The 12,559-nt window shown below is 35.8% G+C and overlaps 1 protein-coding gene across 3 annotated transcripts in view; it reads right to left on the bottom strand.

The window, feature by feature from the left end:
• The window catches only part of LOC112644796 (microsomal triglyceride transfer protein), a 56,567-nt gene that overhangs the window by 24,027 nt on the left and 19,981 nt on the right, over positions 1–12,559 (bottom strand). For all 3 annotated transcript variants that reach the window (XM_049104977.1, XM_049104976.1, XM_025423475.3), the window contains exons 4-8: positions 7,384–7,491; positions 6,068–6,184; positions 5,615–5,754; positions 3,486–3,636; positions 1,221–1,378 (exon numbers count right to left, since the gene is read on the bottom strand). In XM_049104977.1, coding sequence (XP_048960934.1) covers positions 1,221–1,378; positions 3,486–3,636; positions 5,615–5,754; positions 6,068–6,184; positions 7,384–7,491 — 674 coding nt within the window. The remainder of the gene's footprint in view (positions 1–1,220; positions 1,379–3,485; positions 3,637–5,614; positions 5,755–6,067; positions 6,185–7,383; positions 7,492–12,559) is intronic.

Below are 12,559 nucleotides of genomic sequence, written 5' to 3'. Positions count from 1 at the left end.
CTTGTCGGTACCCTTGCCTTTTCTATAAAGACAAATCTCTCTACAAATATATTTCAAAGTTTTATGATTAAAACAGGAGTCTGAGAATTTCTGACTTGTGTATCTTTCAACTTCTAGTTCAAATATTTATTTTTGAAGAGGCCAACCAACTCTGGTTAGTCATATGGAATTCCTATCAATTTTTTAAAATGTTCTCAAAGCAAGTAAATAACAAATAGAATAAAGAATAAACAGACTTTTTGAAAAAAAGCTAAATTCTTTTCTTTGTAGAATTGAGTCCTTTGAACTCAGTGACTACTGCTACTGCTACTGTGTGTGTGTGTATAAGTTGGCCAATTTCCATTTTTTACTATGGTAATGGCTAGTTTTAGCTGTTAAATTAATTGAACCGTCTTCTGTATCATTGGGGTAATTAGTATCATACAGGTGAATTTATATTTACAAATCTTTATTATAGACAAAAAAACACTTGTATTTACAAAGTAAATTTGAGAATTAAGTCAACTATCTTTACTATGTATGTCAATGAATCACACTTCCACCAAACATTCAAATAATGTTCAGATTTCTTTTTTTCTAGATTCTCTTTGACTATTTACCTTAGTTCTCAATTTTCTGAATTAAAAAAAATAGCTTCAATGGGTATGGTCACTGGATCCTTAATAAAATCATAGTTGGATTAATTGGGTAATGGGCATTAAGGAGGGCACATGATATGAGGAGCATTGGGCATTATATGCAACTGATAAATTATTGAATATTACGGCTGAAACAAAAGATGTACTATATATTGGTAATTAAATTTAAAATAAAAAAAGAAGTCATACCCCTTTTTTTTTGTTTTTATAATCAACTTCGGAATCTTTTCAAATGTAAATTAATAGGTCCAAACACAGGGGGCAGGACGTGCATCCATGTCAGGATGAAGTCCTACGCCCTCCTTATCTACATGCCAATGTGGACCTGATTTAAACTCATAAACACTCAAAAAATGTTCATTCTGAGTCACTGCTAAAACCTTGTGTTGGCACATTTCTGGGCAAGTAATGGTTAAATTACTGTATTGTGGCATAGCTGTTTGATGAAAATGCAAAACAACACAGAACAATTAATTTGGAAGTTGGCCAGTTGATTAAAAAGGATCTTTCTTGTTTAAAAAGAAACCAATAACCTGGAAATGCTTGTCTACAGACAACCCCACACAAGATTTGGGAACTTACAATACTTCCTTGTTTTCAGCCTTTAGGATTTGGAGGATCTCTTCTCTTTTTGCAGTCCTGAGGTGCTGAATGAAGGCCAGGAAGTTTCTGGCAGCCTCAGCCTTGGAGAGGTTGTCAGGCTGCAGGTGTTTTCTGATGGACTGCCAGTGCTCCGCAAGCTGCAAAGAAACACTGCTGCAGGCTCACATGCCATTTGTGACTCTGGACATCCACATTGAAAAGGGATGTTATCCCCAGAAATAAATGTTTCCTTGTAACTGACAAGCAGAAGCTTTTTTGTATCTTACCTCAATATACCTGATTGTCGCTTGCTCCTCTCACATTTCTGTGACTCTCAGAGACAAATATAGAGGCCTGCTGACCCTGTGTGCAAGTCCTCTGCGGGAGGACCACTTTTGTCTATTAGTACTTAGCTCCAAAGAACTCAGGCTCCTGGGCCAATAAGGTCATTACATAGTTACACCAAGGGAATTATATCTAAGGCCAGGCTTTGACTACCATCTTGCAACTATGCAGAATTTTCCTTAACAGCAGGATATGTTGGAGGGGGAAAAAAGTAAAACTGCTAAATTATTGTGCCAGTTTTCTTGTGTACTAGGACCTCACTGAAAATCAGTCTCTGTAATAACTGAACTCCCAAGTCTATCTCTTTATCGTATTGTTTTTATAAAGTTCAATGTCTAATTATGCTGAGGTCTGAACTGTTCATTACTTATATGTTGAGTAGTATCTAGATAAAGGTAATTCTCATACTATTGTTATTCTCTTGTGGTTTTAACAATAGTAAATAATTCTAATTGGTGACATTCTGGCTTTGAAATAAGCTAAGTAACTGATTTTTCATAGTTTACCACTTTTCCCCTAGTTGCAAATAATGTGTTTAATCCCATTAGTGACCTCCAGCTTTCTTATTCTGGAATAATCAGCATGCTACCAATATTTAAATTACTCCTTCTAATAAGCAATAGACATATATTTTCTCTTTTTTAAATCTATCTTGGTTATCTAAACTTAAGAGGATATTCCAAAGCAAAACTCCAGCTATCTTTAGATAAATATCTACTGGGTCATTTCTGAGGACAGAGAGCACACCAGTGTGAATTCAGATTTTCTTTTCTTTAAAGGGTTGCAATGATGACAATGTACTGAAATTGGAAAAGCAATTCCTCAAAGACATCAATCCTTCCTACAATAAGGAAGAAGTAATTATCAAAAATCTAAAATGGCTTACAATATTTAATAACCATGGGGAGAGAAATAAGTAGCTCACAGTATTATAAAAGATGACTGGTTTCATCAGCCACTTTCCTAAATAATTTCCACCTTCATAGCACACATTAGAAAAATTACACTGAAATATAAACTGATATATGGAAGAAAAACAAATAAAAAATAAGATTTAAGAATGATAATTCTTCTTTCTTTTTGTTTTTCCCTTAGTTCAATTTTGATAAATTTGAGAAATTAGCAAGGAACTAATGTCTTATACTTTAAGCAAACTATATATTAGTACTTGATAATTCTACTTCTCTGAACACCAATCATATCCAAGGGAATGGCATCTTCCGGTAGCTACCAACAGAGCATGAAGCCACGGGTTTGCTCTCCTGACAAGAGGTTAAGTATTAGGAAATGTTAGAAAATTTCTATCTGTGGGCATCGTCACAGGTGACTTATGCAATAAATGAAATTTCTCTTTGTTGGATTGAAAATGTTAATGATGATCAATACTTTGCCTTGGAGATGTGCAATCTCATTTCTGGCCACAATTGTAGGGGAGTTTGGGGTGTGGTAAAGAAGTGTTTCCTAATTTAGTAGAGATCTTGGTATCCTTTTTTTGTTCTCACAGCAATACTTGGAACACTGAGCTCAGAGCTCAGTAAAATATTAACCTGAGGACTCACTGCTACTCAGCAGCAGAACTTTCAGGATTCAGATCCCTGTCCATGCTCTTGACACTATATGCTTTCCTCTAATTTCATTAAGCCCTCTATCCCCTCCTGCATACTATTCAGAAGCTGCCCTTAAGTCATAACATTTTAAATTTGGGATGAGTGGATGGTAATTATTTGTTAATCATTGTTGGATTACACATCATCTCGGGTGCATATTGTTAAGTGCTGGTGCCATTATAATTCAGTGGTGGTTGGTAGCTCTTTATAAACTTTTTTTGAAAGAATTGACTGAAGCTTCCATTGGAGATAAAAGGAAAATAGAATTTTAAGCCATGATTATTCCCCTATCGGACCAGTTATTCACACTTACAGAAGGGCATCCTTTACACTCGCTCTGGAAGTTCTGTCCCATAATGGGAAGGGCTCTGTACTCTGAATTAACTGCTTTAATTATAGCTGCAACCTGCTTTCCAGGCATCAGTCTTGGGCCTGCTTCAGTGGTCTTCAGCTCTAATTTCTGCCTGTACAACCGAGGAAAAGAAATATCACATTAACAGCTTTCTTTTGAATGAACAAGCTACTGATTGTCATTCTTCTGGCAAACCAGATACTAATTTATTCATCCTACATAAGTCCGTGTCTTTCAAACTGCAAATCTCAGTAACAGAAACCTCAAGATAATTATTAAATCTTTCTGGAGCAACAAATTTACTCAAAGGTTTGAAAAATTGAGTCTGGATTTAACAGAATACAGTGAAGAAAACTTGCCCAGATGCTGAACAAGATATGTGATGGTACTTCTGAATTTAGCCCTGCTTTCTGAAAATGATGTCATCAATACAACCACACATCACTTATTAACTAAGACAATTAAGAAATCTTATTTACTAAATATTGCTTCAATGATATTTTTGCCTGTTGTGCTCTTTCAGAATCTTGTCTCTTTCCCATCAAGAGGTAGAGTCTGCATCCCTATCCTTGATCCTGGGCAGGACTCTGTGACTTCCCCAACTAAGAGAGGGACAGTGGAAGTGACACTACATGACTTCTAAGGCCAAATCTTAAAAGGAAATTCAGCCTTCATCTGGAATGCCAGAAGTGCATGTCCCTTCAGAGCCTTGAGCTGCTATGTACAAAGTCTGGCTCCTAAAGCCGCCATTTTGAGAGGCCACATGTTGATAAAAAGGCTCATGTTTGTGAGCCTCAGTAGTTTGAGTTTTTCCAGCCCAGATAATAAATAGATGAGGAAATAACCTTTGAACCAGCTCTGGTCGGTGACTACAACTACAGAACAGACCTGACAAGGCATGCCTTGCTGAGCCAAGGCAAGATACAGAATTCTGAGAGAGAATAATAAAATGACTGCTGCTTTTTGCACCACTAAATTGGGAGTGTTTTGCTGTAGGACAATGGAACCTGACAGACCTGGTAAGTAATTTAAAATATTTATTTTATATGAATATATATGAAAACAATATGGTGCAAAGTAAAATGAAAAATTCTATCCAGATGAGACTTCAAGAAATTTCAAGCATTTATGGCTTGAGGCACATCTCCAAAGACTTTGCATCCACTCTCCTCTGATATTAGAGCTACTTCAGAGAAAGTATTTGACAGAAATGGCATATGATAGAATATATTTAATGCTAGGACACTTCTATATTAAAATACAAAAACAACATATACTCTTAGATTTGAAAATTCTAGTTCTTAAGCCCATGAGGACTTCTTAGTGGAGAAATTTTCTCACATTGAAACAACAGGCTTGAATATGGTTAAGTACTACAAATCAAAAATACAAAAATTCTGTCATATGACTTTACTATGGAACTTTTTATGTATTTCTTAACAACAATAACAACAAAAATTTCAAGGAGAGAACATACAAATGCCACCACTTTTTAACCTTACCATTGGAAACATCTAACAGAGAAATTAGAAAATAAACTAGAATAAATCAGGTAGTTAGTCTTTTTTAAATGTAAATTTTATTCAATAAATGACTGGTACAATTTTAAATGAAATTCTATTAAAAAACAGTGAGTGCTTAATATATGCCAGACAGTGGGATCCCTGGGTGGCTCAACGGTTGAGCGCCTTGCCTTCAGCCCAGGGCATGATCCCGGAGTCCCAGGACCAAGTCCCACAACGGGCTCCCTGCATGGAGCCTGCTTTTCCCTCTGCCTTTGTCTCTGCCTCTTTCTCTCTGTCTCTCATGAATAAATAAATAAAATCTTTAAAAAATGCCATATAGTATTGTAGATGATGTTAAAAATAAAGGTGAACAAGATATAATCACAGTTTTCAAGAAGCTAATAGTCAAAATGAGGAAGCACTATATATCTATATCTATCTATCTATATATATTATATATAATGATATATATTATATATATATAACATACCTACATTTAACATTTGTAACATGTATATTTAGAAACCAAACATAACAATATAACAAAGAATAGGAAAGAAAATTTAAATTTCATCATTATCTTACTTTGATACTATATTGCCTGCAATGGTTGGTAGGAAATTCATCCGAAAAGCATGTATCTCTTCAGCAAACACAGCTATAACAAAGCTGTCTTCTATCTTATAGGTAGTAACAGCTGTGCCTTTTGAAGTGACACCCAAGACCTAAATAAATACATACATACATAAATACATATTTGTAGTTGTAACAATCAGCTTTTTATCTTTAAATCAAGTCAAATAGCAAACTCTTTTTTAAATCTTCAAACGAACTTCCCCTTAATACCTTCCCTTCACTGCCCAAACTTACAATATACGAAAAGAAACCTTTTCATTTGATATTGTGTGAAACAATAACCTAAACTAAAAATTATAAACGTTCCCAAATTATACTGTTACCTTATTGTTCTATTATTTTAAATTAACTCTACAAAATGTAATTATTTGGATGCCTTAAAGAGAGTAATATCAACCATACCTGATTTGAGGTTGTAAATCCAGGCCTCTCTATTTTGCATGAATCCAAGGCCTTAATTTTGGTCACTTTGTCTTGATGAGCCTGGTATGTCACCTTACAATCCCCAGAGATATCTACCTAAAAAGAAAAGTAAAAATACAATGTTTAGGATTCTCACATGGACCATTTAAATTCCAGTGGGAAGTGGCCTGAAAATTGAGTTTCCTGATATTGCCATGGGGGGCTGACTTTTGACTCATTTTGCCCAGGCTGACGAGACAGAAAGACAAGTAGAATTCAGTGTTTCCTGAAGCATATGGATTCTTTTCCATCCTCTTTTTTGAGTCTTCCCACCATCCTTTTATTGCCCCAGTAATAATAAAGGATTTCCTACTTCTCTCTAACATCTAGTAAGAATTGGACAAATGGCCTGGTCATAATCAAAACCTCTGGTAAATGGGTAATTATGTGGGAAGACAATTTGACTTTTAATTCTGTATCTAGATGTGAATATGTGTGCGCATGAACATGTGTACACATGCTCTTTGACTAGCTGAATATAATTAGAAACCTCAAAAACCTGTGGGATTAATTCAACTCATTATAAGTCACATTAACAATATGAGTGTGGGCAAATGTATGCCAGTATGGACTGTTTAGCTTCTCTGAGCCTTCCCTCATGTCTCGGCCAGCACCACATCTAGCCTTTATTCTAGCAAACTACCAATATTCCCTTAGCTCAGCCCTGCCGTTAGATTTTCTCACCCACTCGTAGGTTGGCTGAATTCAGAAGAGGAAACTCAGACTCAATTCTGCCTTTGACTCAAAGTGTGATACTGGAGAAGCCACTTAACTTCTCAGTTTCTTTGTCTGTAAGATGAAGGAGGCTGGTATAGACCACTGGTTCCCCAAACTGACAATGTATCCAAACTATCTGAGAAAATTGTTATAATACAGATGCTCAGGTCCTGATCTACTGACAGAATCTCTGTGGTGAATCTAGGGAATCCATATCATAAATAAGGTCCCCATAGGATAGTGACGCACAGTGATGCCACTGAGAGGCTCCCCAATGTTTTCTGTATCTTTCTTGTCATTCATTCTATAAGTATCCTTAGTATAATGGATTCTAATTTCTTTCACTCTGTATTTGAGTACAAATTGGGATAAATGGTAATTAGTTTCAAATGTAAATGAGACTTAACCACCCTACTCACTTTTTCTGAGCATTACCACAGTAGTAACTTTTTCACTCAATTTCTACAAATAGAAATCCATATGAGCAATTTTGGTAAGTATTGCAAATAATATTCTGGATCCTTAATCTTAGTAAGTACCTCATTGGTGGTTCCAGAGCTTAACTGCATCTGAAACAGACTAGCCAGGCCTCTCTTGAGATTTTCTATGGCCACTGGCTCATTTGGATATGAGTAGAACTCTTTGACCTAGTGGGGGAAAAAAAGACAAACATAAATGAAGCAAAAAGGCATTATGTATCAATAGCAGTATCTATCAGTCTGGGAGATAGAGACCTGTTACTTCAAAGCTAGGATTTCTTTTTTTGTGAAAAGAAACTATTTAAATTTCTAAGAAGCTAATCTCCGAGAATATGAAATTTTGGGAAATGGATAATTAAGTCTCTGAACATAATGGGCATAGCCTAGGGAAAGAAAGGGTAAACCAATTTAGACTGGGATTTCTATGAAAGCAAGAAGGATTGCTGAAGGAAGACAAATCAGGAATATTTTCTTTGAACATATCAATATGTTCCCTTCCTGTCACTCTGTTTGAAACAAAAATGAACCAGTGTTTAAAATAACAAAGAAATCAGTTAGTTCTTGGAAGAGAATGGCAATTATCACACTTGACACTCATAAGCTAGCACAGTCTCTAAGGATTATGATGAGCACCAAGACATGGCCATTGTGCCCGTGGACAAACTTCCACAGAGGTGACTTTTGCTGGCCTTCCAGAGGATTCATGTTGACCCTGAGTATAAGGAGATAGAGAAGGTTGGAGGATTTGAGGTTGAAATTGCTATCATTGCATGGCCTGTCACAGGCACTGCTTTGACTCCCTTCAGAAGGCAGGAAATGAGGTTGAAATGAAGAGGATGACTGTGATTTGTCTGTAATAGTCAATAGCTTAGCTTTGTTTTACCCTTGATATCTATCTGTAGGCCCAGGGGTGATAACAATTTCTCATACCAATTTGATAATTTAGGTCATGTTTAAGAAACAAGAATAAAAATACAAAGATAATTTTCTGGAAGTTCTGCCACTCTTCACCCTGTATTAACTCCAAACACATCACATAATTTAGAAATAGAGAATGGATATAACTTCCTTGTAAAAATCCCCAAGGTCTCTGGTAATTATAGCTGAGCATTCCTACTGGAAATATCCTGAATGCCTTCCTATTCTCTCTAAAACCAACTATGATTTTTCAAGTAAAATAGAAAGTTCAGAAATTATGCAATGAATTCAGTTAATACCAAGCTCAACAATTCAACCTATATGAAAACCCTCTCACACCTTAGAAGAGAATATTTTGCCTGAATTAGCCAAACCAGTACCTCGAATCTCTATTTTTATTTTCTACATATACTCTGCCTAGTGACAAACTTACTAGGTACTTTATCCAGCAATCAATTTTAGTCATTATACTGAGCAAACCTATAAATGTTGGAATTGTGTTTGTCCAGGTTAAAAAGGAACTGGAATGGTGACCTCAGTGTCTGAAAATCCATGGTATCATGTTCTCAAAGAAATCACTGGCAATTTCTCAGACCCAAGGCTGTTTCTGATGTTCTATTTTGTAAACTGGGTCTTCTTTCCCTCTCAGAATTACAGTGTAACTTCCTTTTCAAATTTCTGGGAGTGTATCTCCAGATATCAGGACTACTAAAGGTTCATAGGTGGATTGCTTAAACCCAGGTGCAGCCAGAAGGACTCTCTTACTGGCAATACGCATATGCCTATGGCCTGTGACTTTTGTGACCTGAGTTTTAAGTACTTCAGAGGCAAAAAAGGAGTTTTTAAGTGGTGAAAATACTTGTACAATCATCAGTATCCTCACTTTCCTTCCAGGCTATAAAATGATGCCTGGAATATTTATATAAAGTTTTACTTGAAATTTCAGGAAACCTAGTTCTTTGATTTAATTTTTGGACTATACAAAAGATTAAACACTCTTTTATCAGTAGCCCATGCCTATGGATCAAGTTTTGCTCTTGACTGCTAGGTCTCTAAGAAAATGGTATTAGTAACTTTATTTCTTTAACAGATGGAACAATGTAAACTGGAAGACAAAAAGAGATTTTTTTTTTCATTCTTCTATTAGTTTTTATTGGCTCCCTAAAACTAGAAAAGTGGACAAATATGTTTTCCTCACTTGTATGACTGCTATCTTTGGGGCCTAAATTCTGTTCTTTTAGTGTAGACCAATGAGATCCAAAGTGAAAACAGCTCTGGTATCCATATTAGCTAAATGTCAAAATGCTTAGAATTAAGCAGGCTCTCATAATTAAAAAAAAAAAAAAAGTCAGAACTTTGCAGTTCAATCCATGTGGCTGTCACAGCAATAATCTTAAATTCATTATTTTGTAACAGGAATCAAATAAGTTTTATTATTCAGGCCATAAAACTGATTTACTTCATTCAGTTCTGAAATGAGCTCTGAATATCTGAAAGCACAGGACTCTTATCTGAATTCACAGTGCCCACAGCTTCCGGAAAGCAACAGTGACACCATTTAGTTATACAAACTAAGTCTTTAAACCAAGGAAACCAAAAACAGAGGAAGATGGGTGAGCTGAGGAGAAGGAGATGCAGTGCCTCTTTTTATCAAATTTTGAGGGCCAATTTTAACTTGGAATCAGTCGGGATTCATTGTATTTTTTCCTTAGGAAAAAAAATGTTTCTATATATCCCCTTAATTAATATATTCTTTAAGAATAAGAGAAACAGCCAAAAGAAGCAAAAAGAATCCTAGCAAACAGACTAATCATTTTATTTAATCTACTTAGCTGGAGCTATGTCTCTAAATATATCTTTGATATATATCTAACTGTATAGCGAGGGAATGACACATTGGAAAGCAGACAAGTAAAGATATATCTGAACAACCGAAGGATTTCAGGGTGTCACATTTCTTATGGAGGTTCAATGTGTATAAAGGAGCCATACTGCCAGATTCAGAGAGCAAATCAATACCTAGAAACAACACAAAATAAAGGGCCAACTAAGCAGCCATGAGGTTATTTTAATCAATGCTGACAGTGAAAACCAAAAATGGAAATCTGGTAATTATCCAGTTAATTGGATTAGCATTTTAGGCCCAAAAAAGAATCCATGCTGTAACTGGAGGCATCTTTTGCTTGTCAGTGTTAATCAACATAACCAGGTAAATGTCATGTTTCCAACTTCACTTATGATTTGTAGACAAAACTAAAGCCATGCCCAAACACGTATGTGGGGAAGGTGAGTGGACATGGAAAAAAGATGATGTACAACAAATAATGCATCTGAATGTTTTAATGAGTTCTCGTTTATAATGTAAATATAAGAGCTTAAAACGGGGGCTCCGGCAGGACAAAAAAATACATGCTGCTGAGCATCCTTGAAGTCATAGAAATTTCAGGAGGTAAAACTTAATTTGAGCCTGAGGTAGAACATATTTTTTAATAAAACTGCCAATCAGCAGCTCAGCCTTTCCTTTCATAATCCTCTCATAGTAGGCTGAAGTGATCCTTTAAATAATGATCTTTCTGACAGTGATGTGGCTGAAAATTCCACATGGCTTCTTAGTCTTCAGGGTCATTTTTTTTTTTTTCCAATGAGTACTTTATCATATCATTGATAGATACCACAGTGCACTTTAACCTGAGGCTATCGTAAATCATTGCAATCACAGCTCATGTAGAATTGGCATGTTGGAGTCACTGAAATAATGATGTGGCAGCTTCATCCCAGCCTTTGAACAGTGAGGGCACTGAGTCCTTTTGTGTGTGTAACAAAAGACTTTGTACTCAACTGCTACCCAAGAGGCTATAAAATGGTAGGTTGTTATTAAGATTATAAATGAAACTAATATTTTATGGGTTCAAGTGTCTTTCCACACTGGAAGGCAAGAGAGGAAAAAAATGGTATTTCATGTTTGTTGTGTCATATGAAAATCAGGTGAGTTAATAGATACATTGGAGGATAAAACAGGTCAACCAAAGAGGTGGTGCTTCCCAAATCCTTATAGCTGAAGACAATATAATGTGGAGGTTTCCAGTCTAGCCCCTGAAATTAGACCTTCTGTTTCAATCCCATCTGCACTACTTGCCAGTTGTGTGACCCTAGGCAAATTTCTTTACTGCTCTTAACTTTGGTTTCCTCATCTATTACAAGAGGATAATAAAGCAGCACCTGCCTCCCAGAGGTGTTCATGAAGATAAAAAAGATAATTCATGCAATGTCTTTGGCCTCTGGTGCACAGTAAGTGCTCAGTACAATTTAGTTATTATTAAGCAAGCAATAACCAAAGTCTTTCTCAAAGTTCAACTCATTTTAGCCCCATATACCCTTATAGATTCATTCCTTTAGTTTACATTCATTGAGTCCCCACTATGAGCAGGCACTGAATATACAGTTAAAGACACAATTGCTGCCCAATGCTGACTGCAGACAAATAAAGAGAGGATTTCAACATGCTGTGATAAACACTTGAATAGAAATAAGTCTAGGAAAGTATGGAGTTTGGGAGAATATTGGGAAAGTCTCCTGGAACACTAAGTTGGTGCAAGGCACGGTTCTGGGTGCTTTGGGGAGGAAGAGAGTAGAAGGTCATGAAGGAGAGAGGGGGGAGCTGGAATATACATAGGAATGGGAATTTTCTCTACTGAAACTCATAATCTAGCAATGAACACAAATGACCAAAAGAACAGTGATAGGGCCACAAGCGAGCTACAAGGTGTCAAGAGGGTTCTAAAGAGGGGTGGTTATTTCCAACTGGTTAGAAGGACATAAACTTTATAAAAGAAAAGTCCTGTGAGCAAACTGTTAGGCATGGTAAGTATTTTGACAAGGAGAAAAGAAGCAGCCTTGAGATGGGGATTCATATTTGGTTGTAGAAGTAACAATGCAAGAATCCCTTTTCGGTGACTTATATAAAAATGTACATCATGATTAGCAATATATCACATGTCTGAAATTTATAATTTAATGTATTTGTTTTCACCTTTATTTAAATCTATAAAATGTGAATCTAGAGACATTTTAGAGACATGTAGTAGCACTTTAGCTCTGAAGATCCCTTACTGTTTTTCTCCTTTGGCACCTAAAATTGAGCTTTTATCTTTAAAGATACATTTTTATGTATATCAATATAATATCTATACTTTTCAAAAGCCCACATATGTAATGCCTAGTAATTCACTGATCACAATTTTGTCTCAATTTCAAACATTTAATGACCAGTTTAATAGACTACAATCAAATCATAAGTTATGCACATTCTACAGAATTC

The sequence above is a fragment of the Canis lupus genome, chromosome 32 (genome assembly GCF_003254725.2).
Source record: "Canis lupus dingo isolate Sandy chromosome 32, ASM325472v2, whole genome shotgun sequence".
NCBI lineage: Eukaryota > Metazoa > Chordata > Mammalia > Carnivora > Canidae > Canis > Canis lupus.
Note: the sequence above shows the minus strand (reverse complement) of the source record. Positions and strands in the feature narration are given on the sequence as shown.